The sequence below is a fragment of the Lepus europaeus genome, chromosome 7, assembly GCF_033115175.1.
Source record: "Lepus europaeus isolate LE1 chromosome 7, mLepTim1.pri, whole genome shotgun sequence".
NCBI classification, from domain to species: Eukaryota; Metazoa; Chordata; class Mammalia; order Lagomorpha; family Leporidae; genus Lepus; species Lepus europaeus.
In genome coordinates, this window is record NC_084833.1 from 21,426,394 (window position 1) to 21,449,676 (window position 23,283).

A 23,283-nucleotide genomic window follows, 5' to 3' on the forward strand; every position below is an offset into this window, starting at 1 on the left:
TTGAACTGGTTATTTCAACAACACACTGATACCTACCCAGTTGTCAAAGTCAGAAACCTCTCTATGCAATTCACATTCTGATACAATTGTTTCCAGCCTTTCCCCCCATCAAATCTCCAATAACCTTGGTCCTTGTTCATTGGTACTGACATTTCTCCTATTTTGCTGAGAAGCAATGAGAAATCCCATCATCAAATCTTTCAACATACACATCCTTACCAATGCATTGTCCCTGCTCCTAAGGATAGCCTCTTTGGTTATACCTTAGATCCTATCTCCTCCTGTCTGTTCAAGAACTTTGCTTCTGGAATTAGCTATTTCCTGTATCTTCAATTTTTCCCCTTTACTGGACCATTCCTATGCAAAGATGTTGCGATACTTAGCTTTTAGAACAATAAAAACAAAACCAAACATACTCAATTCTATAGCCCCCTCCAACTACATCCCATTCTTCTGCTCCTCACTATAGCAAAACTCCTTTAAAGAGTTGCTTGTCGGGGCCAGTGTTGTGGCCGCCTGCGATGCTGGCATCGCATTTGGGTACCAGATCGTGTCCCAGCTGCTCCACTTCCAATCAAGCTCCCAGCTAATGGCCTGGGAAAGCAGCAGAAGATGGCTCAAGTGTTTGGGCACCTGCACCCATGTGGGAGACCTGGAAGAAGCTCTGAGCTCCTGGCTTTAGCCTGGCCCAGCCTTGGCTGTTGTGGCCATTTGTGGAGTGAACCAATGGATGGAAGACATTTCTGTCTCCTCCCCGCTCCTCACTCCCCAGTAACTGACTTTCAAAAGAATCTTAAAAAAAAAATAGCATTGGTTGTTATCTCCATTCCCTCACCTCCTTCAAAACTCATTTCACACAACTCTTTACTACTCCCATGTCACAAAATTCAGGGCTTTCCTTTCTGTCCTCACCCAACTCACCCTGCTGGATATACCTCCCCAGTACAATGATGACACATTGGATCATGTTTGGAAACACTTCTTCCACTTAGTTTCTAAAACAAAGTACTTAGTTTACCTACGACTATACTGGCTACTTTTTAAAGTTCTTCTTCATCTTCTTGACTCTAAATTGCAAGAATGCCCTAGTAATTACTTGTGGATCCATTTCTTATTTTTCACTCATTTCTGGTAATTTCCTCCAAGTCTGTGATTAAAAAAAAAAAAAAAACTATTCTTATGTCTATGACTCACAAATTATTATCTTTAGCTTGGGCCTCTTCACTGACCATTATAACACTCACACATTCAACTACCTACTCAACAGCTCTACTTAAACATTTACTAGGCAACTCAAACTTCAAATGCTCAAAATCAAGCTTGTTTTTCTGCCTAAACACTCTCCTTCTTCAGACTAGACTAGCTCATTAAGTAGCACCACTATCTACCTGGCTGCTCAGGTCCCAAATTAAGGAGACACCAGTGACCTTTCATTTCTCAATTCCCTTCTACTAGTGTCCTGTTATACTTCAAATATGATCACCTACTCACCTGCCACCCTACTGGTCCAAGCCAGCCTAATATCTCACCGATATTTTTGCAAAAGCATCCTAACTCATCTTCCTGCTTCTGCCCTTACCCCCCACCACAGTCCACCCTCAATGGAGCTGAGCAGTCAGAGGAATCCTGTTAAAATATCAATCACATAATTCTCCTCTCCTATTCAAAACCTGCAAAATCATTTGTCTCTTATAATAACAGGTCATACAACTGTAATGGTCTGCAAAGCAGTAAAAGTTTGGCTCTATCCTTCCCATTCACCTTTGCTACTAACTCTTTATCTCCACTGCAACTACATATGCTGTGTGTTTGTCTAGTTCAGAACTCCTAACTCCTTAACTTTTTTTTTTTTTTTTGACAGGCAGAGTGGACAGTGAGAGAGAGAGACAGAGAGAAAGGTCTTCCTTTGCCGTTGGTTCACCCTCCAATGGCCGCTGTGGCCGACGCGCTGTGGCCGGCGTACTGCGCTGATCCGAAGGCAGGAGCCAGGTGCTTCCCCTGGTCTTCCATGCAGGTACAGGGCCCAAGCACTTGGGCCATCTTCCACTGCACTCCCTGGCCACAGCAGAGAGCTGGCCTGGAAGGGGGCAACCAGGACAGAATCCGGTGCCCCGACCGGGACTAGAACCTGGTGTACTGGTGCCGCTAGGCGGAGGATTAGCCTATTGAGCCGCGGCACCAGCCTCAGAACTCCTAACTCCTTAAAGTTTTTGCTCAATTGTTCATTTTCCAATGGGCCCTTCCTTGATAACTCCAACTACACCCCTCCATGCTTCTTTTCCCCACTGCAGTTACCTTATAACATACTAAATAATTTGTTATGTTTATTATCACCTCTGATTCCTCCTATTACAATGTAACACCATAAGAGACAAAGTTTTCTTCTGTTCGATTTCTGGTTCATGGAATAAGTGCCTGGTACATGGTTGGCAAGTATTAGTTGAATGAATGAACAAATCACATCCAGGTTCTTATGGCTGAAAGAAAACAAGTGGTTTGTTGTTTTAGAAAATTATATCCACTATCAAATTTCAATCTATAGGGGCCGGTGCTGTGGCGTAGCAGGTAAAGCCGCCGTGTGCAGTGCCGGCATCCCATTTAGGCGCCGGTTCTAGCCCCAGCTGCTCCTCTTCTGATCCAGCTCTCTGCTATGGCCTGGGAAAGCAGTAGAAGATAGCCCAAGTCCTTGGGCCTCTGCACCTACGTCACAGACCCAGAAAAAGCTCCTGACTCCTGGCTTCAGACTGGCGCAGCTCAAGCCTTTGTGGCCAAGTTCACTCCCATTGTGGGGAGTGAACCAGTGGATGGAAGACCTCTCTCTCTCTCTGCCTCTCATTCTCTCTCTGTGTAACTCTTTCAAGTAAATAAATAAATGTTTTTAAAAAAAATTTCAATCTATAATGACTGGATAGACCATTGTGGAAAAATCTTAGACAACGGCCAACAGACTTATTCCTTAGAATAAAAAAAAAAAAAAAAAGACTTTTTTGGATCAATAAACAAAATATTGGCATTAAAAGCCAGGAAGTGTGTGTGTGTGTGTGTGTATGTACTTATACATACACTCATACTCACATATACACAAGGTCTTTCAGAGGTTGAAGTGTAGAATCAATGGTCATCAGAATCTGATACATACTGTTTACATTCTCATGAAAACTGAAGGTTACCTTTTTGTTCATGAAAGCTAAGTGGTAGAAATCTCAAAAGAGAACTACTGCATGGATGGCCACCAGATTTTCCGTGTAAAGGCCGGGGCTATGTGGCAATCTGGTGACACAAGATTCAGAAAAGATCAAGGTAACATGTTAAACTGAAAGAGCTCACTCTAGATGTGCTTTCAGGTTCACTGACTGCCTCCATATTCCAGTTGAGATCCATGTTTTGTGTAGGAATGTGTGGTCTCTCTTTTGAGAATAACATAAAAAGTGCAGTGATTACAGCACTACCTTAAAGTGTCCTGAGAATCTACCGACACGAATCCTCTCAATCAGTGGTGGTGGAATAGTCTGTCTTACTGAGAAAAAGAACTGAACTGGCCTCAGCAGGCAAAGGACTCAAGTTTCAATGTTGGTTCTACACTACTGACCAACTGTAACTGGACCCAATCATGAGCCTTACTTCCAGATTCATAAATTCACAAAGGTTTCTGATTCTCCTATCACATAAAGTACATGTCGAGGAATTATTTATTCGCCAAATAATTGAAGGCCTTTTAAATAACGTAAACACTTAGACACTTAGTGAAATAAGAGTTACATCTGGCTTTGTTGCAGGATGTACCTGAATCTAAGGATTCTGAAACCTGTAGTAAGTTAAGCAAAGCTTTCATTTTTTTTACAGAAATAAATGGAGGTTAGCTAACTAGCAGTCATATATTAAAAATGCTATAGCAACTGGATCTATGAAACCATCTTTTAAAAAAGGCAACTATGCTCACTAACTCTTATGAAAAATGTAGCAAGAGGACCTGGAACTGCAGGTAGTATTTGCTGGACAGTCCACAGGAGGGCAGCAAAATGCAGCATTTCTTTTTCTTCAAAATTGATGTCCATGTAAAATCGCTCTAAGTTGCCAAGTTATACATCTACACACAAATTCAGGTTGAAGAATGCAGACCAAAACCACAGGCAATGAAACAAGTCACAAAAGGACACAGGACTTATGCAAATACATACTATAAATTTAGAAACACTGTGAAGGGAATATCTGTACACTGTAAGAGATATTGAAACTCATTCATTTGAATTGAAAATTCTTTGTTTTCTCTAGAGGCAAAAGCAATCAAATACATATTAAAGAGAAACTTATATAAAATTCTAAAAATATCTAGATGCCAAAGACATATTAAAGAGAAACTTAAATAAAATTCTAAAAATATCTGAGTTCTTCCTTATTATACTTATTCTACTTTCTAAAGATCTGGGCCAATAGTTTTAAGTGAGTCGCAGTGAATAAAGACCAGAGTCCAGATATCCTGGGTTTAATGCTTAATTATGTCAGGTAAACTGACATAAAATCAAAGCTTTTTGCTTGTGGCCTACCTGTAAGCATGAGGGAAACAAAGTCTAGTAAGCATAACCTACCTCTGGCCTTCTGCTTTCTAATACAAGAAAAATAATACTGAATGAAGGATATTAAAATACAGTCAAACACACACTACAGACATAATAGGACAGTTTACTTAAGTAGTAGTAGAAAAATGTACTACTTACATATACTACTTAAGCAGTAGTACATTTTTGTTAGATGTAATGTTTTTATTTACAAATTAGTAAAGTTAACAGAGGAAAGTGTTCAAAAGTATTTTGGAGCAACAAATGCTTGCAAATTCCACCTTCATGGTGTACTGCTCTATAAGTATATTTTTGCACTCTTGTATAGAATCAATATTTAGTCATTTTGCTCACATTATTAATACTTTTATATTTTTTGGTCATTAAGTATTATAACCACTATTGCTTCATTAAGTTTCACTCTCTGTGGCACCTTTATTTTTTCCAATCAAAACAACATCCCTGGGTCAGGCTTCTGGTACAGCAGTTAAGACGCTACTTGAGATGCCTACATCTGTCCTCAAAGTGAGGAACTGAGAAAGTCCCAGCTGCTCTGTTTCTGATCCCATTTTCTTCTTTTTCTTTCTTTTTTTTTATTAGAGATATTTATTTATTATTTGAAAGGCAGAGTTAGAGAGAGGTTGAGGCGGGGGGGGGGGGGGGTGTCTTCTGTTTGCAAGTCTACTCCCCAAATGGCCCCAAAGGCTGGGGCTGAGCTGATCAGAAGCCAAAAGCCAGGAGCTTCCTCCGGGTCTCCCACATGGGTGCAGGGGCCCAAGGACTTGGGCCATTTTCCATCGCTTTCCCAGGCTATAGTAGAGAGCTAGATAGGAGGTGGAGCGGCCAAGACTCGAACAGGTGCCCATATGGGCTGCTGGCACTGCGGATGGCAGCTTTACCTGCTAAGCCACAGTACCGGCCCCCCATTTTCTTCTTAATGAGTGCTCTGGGAAGCAGCAACTGCTCAAGTACCTGGGCCTCTGGCACCAGTATGGGAGACCTGGATTGAGTTCTGGACTCTTTGCATTGCCCTGACCCAGCCTTGACTGCTGGAACATTTGGGGAGTAAACCAGTGGATGAAAGATCTTGGCCTGTTTCTATCTACCTGATTTAAAAATAAATTTTACAAAAAATCCTTGTTTTAATGTTGAGCACTTCTGAGAAATATCTCATATTCAAAATCATTATAATTTAACAGATTCCAGTTTACTTTTAAAAATGGCCTTAGGGGACAGTGCTGTGGTGTAGCAGGTAAAGCTGCCACCTGCAGCGCCAGCATCCCATATGGGCACCAGTTCAAGTCCTAGCTGCTCCACTTCTGATCCAACTCTTTGCTAATGCACCTGGGAAAGCAGCTGAAGATGACCCAAGTGCTTGGACCCCTACACCCATGTGGGAGACCTGGAAGAAGTTCCTGGCTCCTGTCTTCGGATTGGCGCAACTCAGGCCGTTGTGGCCATTTAGGGAGTGAAACAGCAGATGAAGATCTCTCTCTCTCTCTCTCTCTCTCTCTCTCTGTAACTCTGCCTTTCAAGTAAATCTTTTTTTTTAAGGATTTGTTAAAGTGACCAATTCAGTTATGTTTAAGTTAAATGAAATTATAAAATAACAAATCTATAAATGTGGAAAAACAGTATGTACTTCAAAACTGCCAAAATAAAATGTTTAATTGAAACTGATAGCACCAACTTCTCTTTTATAGTCAAATCAGTAGTAGGCAACTGAGGGGAGGTGCTGTGGCACAGAGGGTAAAGCTGCCACCTGTAGTGCTGGCATCCCATATGAGCACAGGTTTGAGTCCTGGCTGCTCCATTTCCAATTTAACTCTCTGGTATGGCCTGGGACATCAGTAGAAGATGGCCCAAATCCTTAGGTCCCAGTACCCACACGGGAGATCTAGAAGAAGCTCTTGGCTCTTGGCTTCAGATTGGTGTAGCTTCGGCTGTTGCGGCCATCTGGGGAGTGAACCATCGGATAGAAGAGCTCTCTCTTTGTTTCTCTCTCTCTCTCTCTGCCTCTGCCTTTCTGTAACTCTGCCTTTCAAATAAATAAATCAATCCTTTTTTTCTAAAAAAAAAAAAAAAAAAGTAGACAATTTAAAAATTAACCTACTAAGTTTTCCTTTACAGAGTCATTGAACTTGTGATGACATAAAATTCACTGTAAGAGAGAGGGGTTTGTTAAATGCTGTTCAAAGCAGAGAGAAAGCAGCTGCTGCAAGAACACACACCCCAGTGGTAGTCAGTCAGAGGGTGTTGGATAATAAACTCTGCTTGGAAAAAATGTCGGATGATTCTGTACAAACAGAGCAAGCCCCAGTCATAGTCTTTAAAGGTAGAAAAATCATTTGTAATACAGTGATTATGTATCTTTATGTTCAATGAAACAGTACTCAATGGTATTAGAATACATTACCTGTACAGGCATCCAAGAAACAAACTGAAAATCTCTGAAAATTTCCTTGACTATACTTGAATAACAGTAAAATATTTCCTAATGTTCACATACTGCCTAAATTTTATCATTAAATTCATACTATGTAAGATACTATACTGTATCATAATTGCTATAAAATAGTTATTAAATATGGACTATTAAAGAATATAATTTGTGGAAGGGCAGTAATACTGGTCAGAGAGATTATTTTAGAAGTATTTCCAGGGTGAACACTTAGGCTAGCTGCTAAGGTGCTGATTAAGACACCCACTTTCCACATCAGAGTACCTATATTTGATGCCCAGCTCTGGCTCCTGACTCCAGCTTATTGCTGACGTGGATCCTGGAAGGCAGGAGCGATGGCTTAGGTAACTGCACTCCTACCACTCACAAGGGAGACATGGACTGAGCTCACAGCTTCTAGCTTTGGCCTAATCCAGACCTTGTCACTGCAGGAAATTTAGTGAGTGAACCAGCAGAAAAGAGCTCTCTCTTTCCCTGTCTCTCAAATAAATAATTTTTAAAATGGTTTTCCAAGAGCATTTAACTACTTTTGATCTTAAAATGCTTACTTGAAAGGCTTTTAAAATGATAGATGTTCAAACAGACTTTCAAAAGAGAGTTATTTATGTTGGGAAAGGGGGTGGATAAGGCAGCTTAAAAGCTTATCTAACAAAGAACAATTATAATATGAACTCCTTGATTATTATTCAGAAAAAGAATTACAAACTTTGTCAATCTCTTGAAACCTTTGTACTGTCATAATATTTTAAATAGATAATATGTCAGACAAGACAACTTATGAAGCTTATTTCAATACTGCAAAGACTAAAAAGAAAAAAGCAAACAGAATCATGTGATTAATGAAGGTACTGAAATGCTAACCATTATTCAGAGTTTTTTTTTCATCATCCACTTACTAAATCTCACAGATAACTGGAGTAGATGCAACTATTTAGATTTCAAATATAAGCTCATGGTTTCTACTGAGGGTTTGCTCCTTCCAAGTTTGAGCTTTTCAAAGCTGCAACTCAGCAAAGCAACTGTGAATGAGCAGGATTACTCTGTAAATGAGTAATGCAAAAATATTGTTAAGAAAAATTCAGTACTCAAGGTGGTACAGTACTATCAATGTTTTTAAAGCTAGAAATGCAAAAGCATACATTTCTATGACAAAGGAATAGCATTAAGATGTTAGCAGAGATTGGAGTCTCTTCTAATTCATTTAGATCTATTGGCAGTAACAACTTCTTTCAGCTTAGCAAATTTGAGCAAACACCTAACTTAATTAGTAAATTAGTTAATTACAATGTAAAAGGGACTAAATATCATTTTGTTCATGACTCTGTAGAAAGCTAAACACAATATTCCCTCTTTTACTGTTGTTTTATTGGAGCCAATAATACAAGGGCATTTCAAAAAGTTTGTGGAAAAACAGATAATGTACATTTTCCATATAAAATCCTGTTCACAAGGATATTCTTAGGTAACTTACAACATTTAAAAGACCACAACGATAGGCTAAGCAAGAAGATAAAGATGCTTAATTTACACCTTTAAAGTTCTGAGTACTTCCCATTCACCAGGAATTCCTAATGGCCTACTTTTATCCAACATCTAATATATGATAAAAATCTCACTTCATCTTCCAAATAGGTGTATGACACAGGTTTTATTATCTTTCATCATCTAGATTAAGACACAGTTACTTTAATGGGGACAGAAAGTTGTATGATTCTAGCGTTAGCCCCTCCATTCTACTGCCTTGCTAAAATAGTTTCAGAACCTTAGCACTCATGTAAGAACCAAATTTTAGATTGTGCTCAATACTGATCCACACTTGAGCTATGCAGGTGCACTACTGAGATACATGGTTCTTTACTGAACACTTGGGCTCTGAAATATAAACATAGACGCACTACCTACTGTGTTCCAATAGTTAAAATCTTAAGACAGTCTGGAGCAGTGAATCAGAAAAACCAGTTTCTGGTCCCAAATCTACCTGGAATTATCAATGTTGTTTACACAACTTAAACGAATAAGCGGGTGTCAGGTTTTGTTGTTTGTTTCAAATATGCAAAGTGAAGGAGCTGCACCAATAGCCCTTTCTTAAATACTACAATCTAATTTGAACATTATCAGAGCACCCACTGTATGCTCTACTTTGGCACTGAGGATTCACACATATGTAAACTGCACTTATTATAATTCAAGTCAGAGTGTGAAACACACGATTTGTTTTTCTTATAGTGAAGGTTAAGCAAATAACCAAGCTCCATGGGACTCTCAGAGAGGGGGTTCTAACGGATGAGTTTGCAATGGGTTTAGATATTGACTCCCCCGGGCAGATATGCTCATGACATGCACATGCACCCATGGCCTGAGAGAGTCAAGAAGGGCGAGAGATGCCACTGGATGTCAGGCAAGCGGGCTGAGTCTCACTGAGCAGGCAGAAGTGCTTCAACTCTCATTATACATTCTGACTTCATGGACAGAAAAATACACCCTTTACCATGAATTCTAGGTTATTAACAGATTTTGAGGTGAAGGAAAAAAAATCAGAGACTATCTCAACTAGTTGAATATCCTACACTCACATACTTTAGTCAATATTTCCTAATGATGGTTGTGGGACAGAATTAAGCCTTATTATCTTAAGGCATACACACACACACAAAGTAAGAAATTAACTTCTTTCCTAAATGTCTAGAATTATACTAGAGATCTAAAATTCTTGGGGAAAACTGAGAAAATTATTTTCTGTATCCCCTTTCCCTTTAATTAATGAATTAATTTCAGAGGCAAAGCGACAAAAAGAGCTCCCATCCACTAGCTCACTCCTCAAATGCTCCAAACAGCCAGAGTTGTACCAGGACAATGCCAGGACCCAGGAACTTGAGGGTTCCATATGGGCGGCAGGGACCCAACTATTTAAGCCATCAACTGCTGTCTCCCAAGAGTGTGCATTAGTAGGAAGCTGGCATTGTGAGTGGAGCCAGGACTTGAACCCAGGCACACTGATAATGAGACACAGGTATCCCAACTGGTCTTACTGGCGAGGCCAAATGCCCACCCCATTTTCTGAGTTCCCTTGAGCTCACAATTTTGTCAACATTTAACAGCTGCTTACCACTGCAAACAGAAGAGGTGATGTTGTACAGAAAAGGGTAAAACTGCATGCAGCGGATCAACTTCAGGCTGTTCTCACACTCTGGGCATTTGGTAGTTAATTTCAAAGCCTGTCTGAAGGCTTCAAGTGCTCCACTGATATTCTTCAGCGCAAGGTAAGCATTTCCCAGGCTCAAAAAGGTCAGGGGCTGAAAACAAACAAACAAAATCAGCACAATGTTAATGAGTTTTGTGAGTTACAAAACCTTTATGTTTTATGTCTTTTGGCTTTTCTTAGGTTACTCCATGAAGGTTATTGCTAACTGTCTGTTTTATGCACACTAGACAATTCTAAACTGTCTTACATAAACAAATTTATTTTTTACCTTTTATGAAGATAAAGAAAAATATAAAGTTTGCAACTCAATGAATTTTTACATACATATAGATCCCTACAACTGCCACTCGGCTCAAGATACACTAAGGACATTTTCAGTACCCCAAGAGGTTTCCTTGGGCTGTGATATTGTGACATCTATCACCATAGATTTATTGTGCCTTTTCTTAAACTTGACTCACATAAATGGAATCAAACACCATGTCCTCTTGTATGTGACATACAATGTCATCCATTCATAGCTTCCCCCCCAATCTAAAACTCATTCATGTTTCTGTGTGTACTGATTGCTTATTGTTTTTTGTCAGATGGACGTCTAATGTTATGTGCTATGCATACAGCACAGTTTGTTCATCCATTCCCCTTCTGATTGGTATTTGCAATGTTCTCATGTTCTGGCTATTATGAATGAATATTTTTACACATTTCTTTATCAGACATTTTATACACATTTTCCTAGGAAGGCATACATTTACTTTTAGTAGATCTAACCGAACAGTTTCCCAAATTGGATGAACAAATTTACATACCTACCGGCAAGTATGAGAATTCACTGACTTTGTCCTATCAGTTGTTTTAGTTTTAGCTATTTTAGTGAGCTGAATTGGCATCTCACTGTGGTTTTAATTTGCAGTTCCCTGAAGAGGAATAATGTTGAATATTTTTCATATGCCCATTGGCCATTTGGATCTTATTTCTGAAGTGCCTGTTCTTTTCTCCATTTTAAAGAAATTAGGTTGTCCTTGATTTAAAGGAGTTTTCTCTATTCACTAGGTATTAGCCCTCTATTAGAAATATTTCTTACAAATATCCTCTCTAGGACTGTGGTTTGCTTGTTTACCCTCTTAATGGCATCTTTCAATGGGCAGGAATTATTAATTTTAATGAAGGTCCATTTTCTTCTTTTATAGTTAGTGCTTTTTGAAATATCCACCTACTACAAGGTCAAAAGACGTTCTCCTGCATTTTCATCAAGAGCATTATTGTTTCCTTTCACATTCTGGTACATGATTCACTTCAAATTAATTTTCTGTGATGTGAAGTAGGAGTCAAAGTTTTTATATTTTTCCATCGGGATATCCTATTACTCTAGCACAAATTATTTAGAAAACCAAAAAGCTTTTCTCCCAGTGAACTTCAGATGTATTCTGTCATATATCAGTGACCATATATGGGGGAATCCATTTCTCTTTGAATATCTTGGTGATAACACCATACTGATTTAGTTATAGTTGAATCTTGAAATCTGGTAGCATAAGCCCCCTAATCTCTCCCCCTCAATTTTTGGCTATTTTAGGTCTATTTCTATGTAGGTCTGAGAGTCAACTTATTAATACCCATGCACATATATGCAACTGTTAGATGTTTTAGATGGAATTAAATCCATAAATCAAATTGGAGAGAACATACATATGCAACTGAAACTGCCACTTCATGGACAAGATATAAGGGGTCTTCAAAAAGTTTGCAAAACACATGCATTATTTTTTAAACTTAGTCTTCTTTTAAAAAAACCTTTACTTAATAAATATAAATTTCCAAAGTACAACTTTTGGATTATAGTGGCTTCCCCCCCCCCCATAACCACCCTCCCACCCGCAACCATCCCATCTCCCACTACCTCTCCCATTCCATCTTCATCAAGATTCATTTTCAATTATCTTTATATACAGAAGATCAACTTAGTATATACTAAGTAAAGATTTCAACAGACTGCACCCACAAAGACACACAAAGTTTAGAGTACTGTTTGGGTAGCAGTTTTACCGTTAATTTGCATAGTACAACACATTAAGGACAGAAGTTCTACATGGAGAGCAGGTGCACAGTGACTCCCGTTGTTGATTTAATAATTGACACTCTTATTTATGACATCAGTAATCACCAGAGGCTATTGTCATGAGCTGCCAAGGCTACGGAATCCTTTTGAGTTCACCAACTCCGATCTTGTTTAAACAAGGCCATATTCAAAGTGGAAGTTCTCTCCTCTCTTCAGAGAAAGGTACTGCCTTCTTTGATGGCCCGTTCTTCCTGCTGGGATCTCACTCACAGAGATCTTTCATTCAGGTCATTTTTTTTTGCCATAGTGTCTTGGCTTTCCATGCCTGTGAAACTCTCATGGGCTTTTTAGCCATATCCAAATGCCTTAAGGGCTGATTCTGAGGCTAGGGTGCTGTTTAGGGCATTTGCCATTCTATGAGTCTGCTGTGTATCCTGCTTCCCATGAAGGATCACTCTCTTTTAATTCTATCAATTATTATTTGCAGACACTGGTCTTATTTAAAATACATGCATTATTAAAAAAGGAAAAAACTATGCACTGAAATAAACATTTTAACTCCATTTTTCAAGAACCTTTTGAAGTACTCTCATACACTTTGTCTTTTCTGTTAGCAATGTTTTCTAATGAGTCTAGAAATCTTGTATATTTTTGTTTAGATTATTCCTATATATCTGATGTTTTCCAATGCTATTATAAATAGATTTTATATACTATTTTTTAACTGTGTGCTAAGACTCTATTTTTATAAATAGCCCAAAACAGTGGAGGATGGCCCAAGTGCTTGGGCCCCTGCACTCGCATGAGAGACAAGGAGGAAGCACCTGGCTCCTGGCTTCGGATTTGCGCAGTGCTGGCCGTGGCGGCCATTTGGGGGGTGAACCAACGAAAGGAAGACCTTTCTCTCTGTCTCTCTCTCACTGTCTGTAATTCTACCTGTCAAATAAATAAAAAATTTAATAAAAGACATCATAAATAGCCCAAAAATATTCAGTTTAGGCAATTTTAACTGAAATACACCTATGACTTTAAGAAGGTGAAGGAGAAAGCTATGAAGAATCTTGATGAGATAATATTTCAAGCAAAGAGAACAGAAAGTGCAAAGGCCCTGAGGTGGAATCATGTGTAGCATATTTAAGGAACTGTAAGAAGGCAAGTGAGGCTAGAATAGAATTAGCCCAAAAAAATGACCTTGTGGAGATAAGCTAAGAAAAGCAATGAGGTCATAGAGGACTGGACACTAGTAAATATCCTTGTGTTTAGGGTGGACATTTGGTGCAGCAGTCAAGACACCACGTGAGATGCCCACATCCCATGTCTGAGAGTCTAGGTTGGAGTCTCAGCTCCAGCTTCCCTCTGATGCACACCCTGGGAGACAGCAGGCAATGATTTGAGTACTAGGTTCCTGCTACCCCCTTGGGAGACCCAAATTGAGTTCTTGGTCCCTGGTTTTGGTTTGGCCCAGCCCTAATTGTTGATAAATGATCAGCAAATGGAAGATCTCTGTGTTTCAGTCTCTCACTCTCCGTCTCTGCACTTCAAATAAATAAAAATAAATGTAACAAATTCTTGCATTTACCAAGAGTTATACAGAGAGCCACTGCAGGGATTTAAATAGTCAAGCGACAACATCTGGCATTTTTTTAAGGATATTACTGCTTGCTGTTTTAGAACAAACTGTATGGGGAGAAAAGCAGAAGTAGAGAAACAAATTAAAAGACTATCAAAATAATCCAAACAAAAAACAGTAGTGGTTTGGATCAGATGGTAGTGGAGATAATGATAAATAGTGCAATTCTAGATGCATTTTTTTTTTTTTTGACAGGCAGAGTTAAGACAGTGAGAGAGAGAAACAGAAAGAAAGGTCTTCCTTCCGTTGGTTCACCCCCTAAATGGCCGCTATGGCAAGCGTGCTGCGCTGATCTGAAGCCAGGAGCCAGGTGTTTCCTCCTGGTCTCCCATGCAGGTACAGGGCCCAAGCACCTGGGCCATCCTCCACTGCCTTCCTGGGCCACAGCAGAGAGCTGGACTGGAAGAAGAGCAACCAGGACAGAATCCCGTGCCCCAACTAGTACTAGAACCGGGGGTGCCGGTGCCACAGGCGGAGGACTAGCATTTTTTCTAAAGATTTATTTTATTTATTTGAAAGAGTTACAGAGAAAGGTAAAGACAGAGAGAAAGGTTTTCCATCTGCTGGTTCACTCCCCAAATGGCTGCAAGGGCCAGAGCCAGGAGCTTCTTCTGGGTCTCCCACGTGGGTGCAGGGGCCCAAGGATGTGGACCATCTTCTGCTTTCCCAGGCCACAGCAGAGAGCTGGATCAGAAGAGGAGCAGCCAGGACTAGAACGGCACCCATATGGGATGCCACTGCTTCAGGCCAGGGAGTAACCCACTGTGCCACAGCGCTGGCCCCTCTGGATACATTTTGAAAACAGAATCAGCAAGGTTAGCTAGGCAATTGAATTTGCTCTCAGAAAGGTATGAAAGATGGCTCTAAGTTCTGTCCTGAGCTACTAGAAAGACAGTTTTACTGTTCCTGAACTGCAGAAAACTGGGAAGAACAAATCTGGAATAGTGCTAAGGAGTGTAGTTTTAGCCCTTAGTTTTTGAGTGCCCTCTATACAGTTAAGCTGAGATGTCAAATAAGCTGTTGGATGGGAGAGTTTGGTATTCAGAGCAAAGATGACAGGTAACTCAATGGTGAAAGGATCATCTTCTCAAGACCTGGTGCTGGAACAACTGGTGTGTGTTTATGAATGAACTCTGATTCCTACCTCACACTACTAAGAAAGCTTAATTTGAAATGAATCACAGACCTAAATATAAAATCTAAAACTGTAAAATAACTAGAGGACAACACATTTTAGAATCAACTACTTAAAGATCCAGCCAAAGCAAACAAGCAGAATTAATGTTTTCCAAATGTCTTGTAAGGAGACTTTAAATATAGAAACAGAATTTAAAACTGGAAAGACTGACAAGTTTACGGGTAATTTTTAGATATAAATGTAAACAGAAAATATTTTTAACATGACAGATGGAATTAAGGATTTTATTGTATAGAATTCAAAATTTCAAAAAACTAAACTCTAACAAAATTAGCTTGTTACAACAGGGAAGTAACATTTTTAAATAAGTAGGCTTAATTCATAAATGCTAACCTAGAGATAGAGTAACATGGCTGAGGACTGTGAGCTCCGTGGTCAGTCTACCTGAGTATAAATCCAAGTTCTCTAACTTTCTGAAAATCATTTCCTTTCTCTGATCATTGACTCTTGGAGAATCCTCATCTGTCAAAAGGGAGATTCTATGTCAGAGGTTTTTATGAGGACTGAATGGGTTATTACATGTACAATGCGTAGTACGGTACCTGGCTCCAGTAAGCAATGAAGAAAAGTTAGCAGTTATTTCAACTGTCCAACTCTGGTGAAAATACAGGTAAAATGAGTACTTTTAGACCATGATCATGGCAATATATATGGGCCCAAACCTTCGGGTGGATTGTTAGGCATTTAATACCACAGCAATCAAAATAGCCCATGTTAATGACTTAGCAATTATGCTGCTAGCAATCTATCCTAAGAAAATTATCTGTTAACACAGAAAAGGCCTTAAGCAGAAAGCATTACAGACAATAGCTAAGCACTGTCAGCAAGCAAATTTTTAACAGCAAAAGAATAACTATTCAACCTTCTGTTGAGCCTTTATATAGCCATTTAAATTGATGCCTTTAACAACTATGGAGTAATAAATAAATACAAATAAAACAAGATTTAAAGATCACCTGTAAAGTGGAGTTGCAATACTATGTAATATTTGCATGGAAGACACGCATATAAGGAAGTATTTCCAAATGCTGACAGGTTGGAGGGGGTGCTGGTGAAGGTGTATTTTTGAGTTAGCCACTCTGATCCACTGATTTATCTCTCTTTTCTTTTTGGAGTATCATAGTATTTAACAAACAACATTTTTAATATAATTAAAAATACAGGAAAGCAGCCAATCTCTAAAAGGAGCTCTTTTTTCCTGCAGAAGACTGCTTAATGGCCTTGGTGGATGGCAGGAGAAAGGAACCATGAGAAGTATCAAGGGAACATGGCTGTACAGTGCGTTCCACTTGCACAGTGCCACTTCATCCCACCCCATGCCATTCATGACTGCATACTCTCTGTCCCACCTTACCAGTCCCTGGTACATATTAAGCATTCGATAAATACTAAAGTCCGTTTTTGGCTGGAGATGGAACTGTGGTGCAGAGGATTAAGTTGCTGCCTGTGACACTAGGACCCCATAACAGAGCACTAGTTCAGGTCCTAGCTACTCTGCTTCTGATCCATCTCCCTGCTAATGCAGCTGGGAAAGCAGTGGATGATGGCCCAGCTACCCGACCCCTGTGACCCAGGTGGGAGACCCAGATGGAGTTCCAGGCTCTTGACATCGACCTGGTCCCCAGCACAGGTTGCTGTGCCCATTTTGGGAGTGAACCAGTATATGGAAGACTTCTTTCTCTCTCTGCCTCTCCATCTCTGTCACTTGCTTTTCCAATACATAAAGTGATTCTTTAAAAAAAGTATTTTTTGGGCAACTAAAATGCAGTTGTGAATTTGTATATTTCAAAGGATACTCATAATAGGCAGTATTTTCTTTTCATACTTAAAATAATAGTTCACGGATATCTCAAACCTAAGCCATGTGCACACCTTTTCTAAAGGTTTTTTTTGGATATAAATTACATAAATATTTTGATACTTGGTACAAAGTCAATTTAACTATATGTTTACTGTATTGTGCCAAACCTAATATGAAAGCAATTGAAACATATATCCTGATTTCAGAGATACTAAATTATGAAACAAAAAATGGCATCTTCAAAATCATAAACTATAGTAAATGACCACAAAGCAGAGGTATAACTCCACAGACTGCATGAGGCAGATTCAGGGCATAAATATCAATTTAGCTTATCCATCAATACAACCTTTCAACTGTTCTCTGGCTCGGATGATATATACAAACTAAAGTTGTAAGCAATAGTACATTAAGCAAACGTAGGGTGTTTCATACTGACATAAAAAAGTGGCAGTTTATTTTTATACCTGTCATTCTTATTTAAATGTAAAATTGTAAACAAAGGATAACTGTAACTTTTACACATTTAAACTAAAAAAAGAACACATCAAAGTAAAAACAAAACACAATATTTATGTCCTGTCTTGAAATATCCAATTGCTATTCTGAAAAGCAAAGCATGACATTTTTTATGCCTTCCCTGGAAAAGCACAAATTGCACTTTTGAATTTGCGTTATCCTGTACAGTACACAGAGTCACAAAACAGCACAAAATCTCACCTCTGAGCTATTAATGGCCAAAGCTTGAAGCAGCAGCTTTGTGGCATCAAGATGAAGGCCGTAGTGAATTAAAAGATTGGCCAAGTTGACAAGAGGAACATCCTGGTACTGAAGAGGAGCTAAATTCAAAGCCCTCTGAAGACAGGCAATAGCGAAAGTGCTGTTTCCTACTGCTCTCCAATACAGTCCAGCTTCATTAAGTATGAGCCAGACTGGAGCATTTGGCTGAAAATTCCCAAAAATATTTCAGTTAGCTCAAAAATAAAATATTTATTCTAAACAAGATCTTTAATAAGTACATTGCAACTTTTAGTTATAATTACTAAACATTTGAGTATCAGATGTCCAAGGTAAATGACTCACCTTGTTAATAGCATGAAATAAGAAAGACCCAATTTCCTCTTCTGGGATAGTATAGTTCTTAATACGGGAAAGCAAGATCTGAAAACATCAACAGGAACATTGACTCAATTGAAAATATTAGGAAAGACATCTGCAAAGAATTTCTCTAAGGGAAAGCTCTTCCTAAGCTTCTCAGGAATAGCTAAGTTGAACAGATATTTATAATCATATATACATGATGACGGCATTGACATACCCACAGGTGTTGGCCTTCTTGCATATGGGGACTAGTTTCCATTAACTAAAACAAATTAGAAGACATATACCTACACACATACATATTTAAGGTAATCTACCATAAATCATTAAGTCAACCTAATTGTCCAGAACCCAATGAGAAATTATTCAGAAGACAATAACATACTATAGTTGATACAATACAAATCTGCTATTTTCTCTAGCTGGAAAACACCAGAATCCTGATCAATCAACTTTATGGTCTTGCAGCATTTATATAAGTGTGTGAAATTCTAAAGCAGGGATTATGACCTTTTTTTTTTTTAACTTTTTAAAGATTTATTTACTTATTTTTTTGAAAGGCAGAGTTATAGAGAGAGGGAGAGAGGCAGCGAGACAGAGAAAAGAAATATTCTATCTGCTGGTTCACTCTCCAAATGGCCGCAACAGCCAGGGCTAGGCCAGGCAGAAGCCAGGAACCAGGAACTCCATCTGGGTCTCTTACATGGGTGCAGGGGCCCAAGAAATTGGGCTATTCTCTGCTGCTTTCCCAGATACATTAGCAGAGTGAGGGATTGGGGAGTGGAGCAGTCAGGAGTCAAACTAGCAATCATTTGGGACGCCAGCACTGTAGGCAGTGGCTTAATCTGTTGCGCCAGAGTGCCAGTCCTAGATTATGGCCTATTTATCTCTGTATTTAAGCACTCAAAAGAGTGCCTGGCATGTTAATTCTGCCTCAGAAAACACCTGTTGAATTTAAGTAGTTAACTGCTTACAGTTTTAAAATTAAGCTTTCAAAAAAGGTGGTTGTAATGCTATGTTTTTGCCATAAAGAGGTAAATTATTTAATTTGTGACTATGAAATGGCATCTAAGAGAGTAATCTATGTTCAGTAATAAGAATTCTCCAGCGATACATAAGTAATAAGCATTAAATAAAAGAGCATAAAAGAACTTATTCGTGATGTTTGCAAAAGGGTTATCAAATTAATACAAACTCCTAAGGACCTCATATAAAGCCAAAGCAGTATTGATAAGGAAAGAGAGACTTCAAGCTTTCATACAAGTTTCTGGAGGCTTGGTGGGTGCAAAGCTCAAGTGAGGAGGTCAGACTGGCCTCCACTAAAGCTCCCCTAGGTAAGCATTTCTGTATTAGTCGTCTTTGTGACCCTCCAGTTAGAAGAATAAGTAGAGCTCAGGGGATCTACGTAAACAACAGCCCCTAGGAACACTTTCTGGAGCTCCTGTAGCAGCAAGACTGACTTCTCAGCTCCTGAACTCCTTAACTCTATCCTGCAGTTTTATAAACTTAAAGCTGCCCTCTAACAAGTTTTTGTTCCATCTAAGAGGCTTCCGAAGTCACCCAGAATGGACGGCAATAAACACCAGCCTAAGTGAGCCTTACTTTTCGTGCATGGTCATCTGGCATTTTGGCTTTCAGATCCATGCGGACCTCTAATTCTTTGACTAAGTAGGACAGGGTGTGGCTTTTTCTGAAGTCAGTTATGGAACAGTCAGGGGTTTGGGCCTCCTCTTCTGAAGAATAATCATCACTGGTGAGTTCGTGGATCCTGGCACAAGAAAAAGGAACAAGATTCATATTTTCAAAGTTTGGGTGACTTCAAGATAAGACTTAACCTTTCAAGTCCAAGGCTGGTGCTCTCAAAGAACCGCCAGACGACAACCATGCAGAATCAGGTGCTTTGCCAAATCCAGCAGCACTTGCCTGAGTCCTTTGTTTTCCGGAGGCAGAAAATATGTTGGCAATTCCCCACCAACGGGGACTCCAGGGTAGCTTTCTACACAGTCTGCTCTTTTAGGCCATAGAATGTGCTGTTTGTCCTAAGAAAGAAGCAAAGTTCCCATAAATTTCTTTGGATTCAGTATTTCAACATGGTAAACAAACTTTTAAAAGAGTGTAAGTATACTAGGTAACTGAACAGGACTGCACTATTTTAAGGTAAATGTAGCTACTGTCTACAATATTCCTTCTACTGCAGATTATTAGTCTAACTCGGTAATTCTACTGGCTTTCCCACAGACTGGTTCAGGATTGGCAGGCTTAAATCAGCTGAGCCACTGAGACACATGGAGAAGAAAAGCAAGTCTTAGTCTCTTACGCTAGATACAAAAAAGAAAATTGTTCGAATTGATGCTGTCATCTTATGACCAGAAAGAAAGTTTTTGGGTGAAACCAATGCTATGGATAGCAGACTGAAATGGGTCACCCCTGAGATCAATGGGCTACTAGTTTAATCAAATCTAGAATTTATCTTATGTCTGGGCTTGCTATAATAACAGGCAAATTTTTATTTTAAGTGAAGAGAAGGTTGAGTTTGTGACTTGTACCTGAAAGCATACGTAAGCTTAGTAAACTGGCATAAAAAACCATTTTTCTTTGAACTAAGATCTTTTTATTGGCAATGACAAAGTTTAACAATTATTTTTTGATTTGCAAAATGTTCATTTTTTAAATAAAAACAATTGTACCAGATGCTTACAAAATTTATATCCTGACCTGAAGCTACCAAACTTTTGAAGAATTTATATTATATAGAATTAAATCTAATTGGATATATTAATTTTGTTTTAATAAATATAAGGAAATGGCATAGAAAATTAATTAATTTGAAAAAAATTATGTAGGATCTCTGTCTTTAATGTGCTGTACATTGCTATTTAATGCTATAATTAGTAACCCAATGGTAGTTTTTTCACTTTATGTTGCTATATGGGCAAAATGTTGAAATCTTTACCTAATATATACTAAACTGATCTTCTGTATATAAAGAGAATTGAAAATGAATCTTTACATGAACGGAAGGGGAAAGTGAGCGGGAAAGGGGAGGGTTGCGGGCGGGAGGGAAGTTATGGGAGGGGGGAAGCCATTGTAACCCATAAGCTATACTTTGGAAATTTATATTCATTAAATAAAAGTTAAAAAAAAATAAACTTCAAAAAAAAAATAAATAACCCCCCCCCCAAAAAAAAAAATAAATACTTAAAATCTGAAAACTTAATGATGAACACAAAACACACGTACTCTGCTTTCACAGTTTGGTATTTCCATTTGCAAATGTATGGTTACTCATAACTAGCTTAGAAATGCATATTTAACTCTTATAAGCTCCAGGAGAGCAAGCAGTTTATACACTAAATTTCTAATCCCAACCTGGTACATAGCTGGAAGCTCAATGAAAGAATGTTATTACACAAACATATCTTGGATTACACTTAGAAACCTGCTAAAGTTGGTAATTATACTCACAGTACAGGCTTTGGATTGAAACCAGGATGTCTACCTGCCGGACTTGATTGCAAAGCAGTCAAGGCAGACCCTAGGTCTCACTCTTCCATTCTTGAGCAGAAAGTTACTAAATTTTGTTGAACTAAGATGAATGGTGTTCAGGGCCATAGTAATCACAGAGGTTGTGGGCCACTTCTCTAAGCAATCTTGTCTGTCTGAGAAAACTTGCTCACTGTTCTCTATTAACTTACCCTATATGCATCAGAGTCCCTGCCCCAGATCCAGAGAATAGAATGGGCTACAGGGGAAGACTTTACAGAGTCACTGACATCACTCTGATTTGCTTGAACATCAAAGTTCACAGACATCATACTGGAGGTTGATGAATCCTCACCAAACTAGAAGATGAAAAGAAAAGTTCAATCAAATTACAAGTGGAGAAGGAATTACAGCCAAGACTTAATTTAAACCAAAAAAGCTAGTGATTATTCAAAATTAGTAGGAAATCAGAAAGTGGGTCAGTAATAAAGCAATCCAACATTTTCATTTTAAGAACTACACACCAAGAGCATTCTCTCACAGATAACACAAAGTTGGCAACTTCTAATCAACATTGCCACTGGAGAATGAGAAAAGCAATTGTTTAGATTATTTTCCTGTTCCATTACTTCCTTTTTATCGCTTAATCTCTTTCAGGTTTAACGATGAAATAGTTTAGAGATTTGGTTCATTATTCTTCTCCCCTGCTTGGACTAAAATAATCCCCATAAACTGAGGGTGGTGTGGGTAGAACAAGTTTTCTTAAGGGTTAGAGATTATACACTAGCAACTGATTCTGAATAAATCTTTAGAAGTAAAAAGTACAAAATGAAAGACCACAAAAATTCATAGCTTTCCTCCAAACCAAGATAGCCAGTGTCTGAGGGGCAGAGTCACAGATAGCATAGTTCTTGTGTATTTCTGAAAACTGGCTAGATAAGGAAAGGAACCATGAAAAGGATGGGGAGGAAAGACATGAGGAAAAATGGAATTAATATGATCGATTTGTAGCTCTAGACCTTTATGAGCAGAAATGGGTTTCTACATTCTATAGTGGTAATAAAATTTTATGAATACAGAATTTTTAAATTCATTTTCACTTACTTAAAAGGCAGACAGAGAGAGATATGGAGATAGAGAGGTAGATGTAGAGGTAGAGAGAAAGAATGAGAGAGAGAGAGTTTGCTCATTCTTCCATCCACTGGTTCACTCTCTAAATGCCCACAACAGTCAGGGCTGGGCCAGGCTGAAGTCAGGAGCCAGAAATTCCCAAGTGGTCTCCTATGTGGGTGGCAGGGGTCCCAGAAGCCCAAGCACTTGGGCCATCATCTGTGGCTTCTCATGATGTGTTAACAGGAAGCTGGATGAGAAACAAGGGAGCCAGGACTCAAACCAGCACTCTGATATGAGATGTGGACTTACTAAGAGACAGTTTAGTTTACTGCACCACAATGTTTGCCACTGAATATAGACTATTGGAAGCTATCTGGTGCAAGGCAGTCCCTTAATGATCCATCTTGAGCCCACTGAGATATCTAAAAGTCAAGTCAGTTTCAATCTACTTCACTTCTAAGCATTTTCCTTTTTTCCCTTTAAAATATATGGAGTTAGGGAGCTGTAATCCAGAGTGTGAATCTGGTCTTCCTTTATTGCTTGTCTTGAAAATCAAACATTGGATATGCTGGGAGCTGGTTTACAAAAATCACAGGAAGCTGCTCATCCCTATTACTACTGCCCTCCTAAATGGCCTCTTAATTTTTGTTTCTTACTCTTTTTCAAAGTGGTCTGGGTT

At 38.9% G+C, this 23,283-nt stretch overlaps 1 protein-coding gene across 3 annotated transcripts in view; it reads right to left on the reverse strand.

Moving 5' to 3' along the window:
* Positions 1-23,283, reverse strand: part of TTC17 (tetratricopeptide repeat domain 17) — a 150,517-nt gene that overhangs the window by 78,288 nt on the left and 48,946 nt on the right. For all 3 annotated transcript variants that reach the window (XM_062196281.1, XM_062196280.1, XM_062196282.1), the window contains exons 11-16: positions 21,704-21,850; positions 19,932-20,047; positions 19,611-19,776; positions 17,991-18,068; positions 17,628-17,852; positions 10,124-10,310 (exon numbers count right to left, since the gene is read on the reverse strand). In XM_062196281.1, coding sequence (XP_062052265.1) covers positions 10,124-10,310; positions 17,628-17,852; positions 17,991-18,068; positions 19,611-19,776; positions 19,932-20,047; positions 21,704-21,850 — 919 coding nt within the window. The remainder of the gene's footprint in view (positions 1-10,123; positions 10,311-17,627; positions 17,853-17,990; positions 18,069-19,610; positions 19,777-19,931; positions 20,048-21,703; positions 21,851-23,283) is intronic.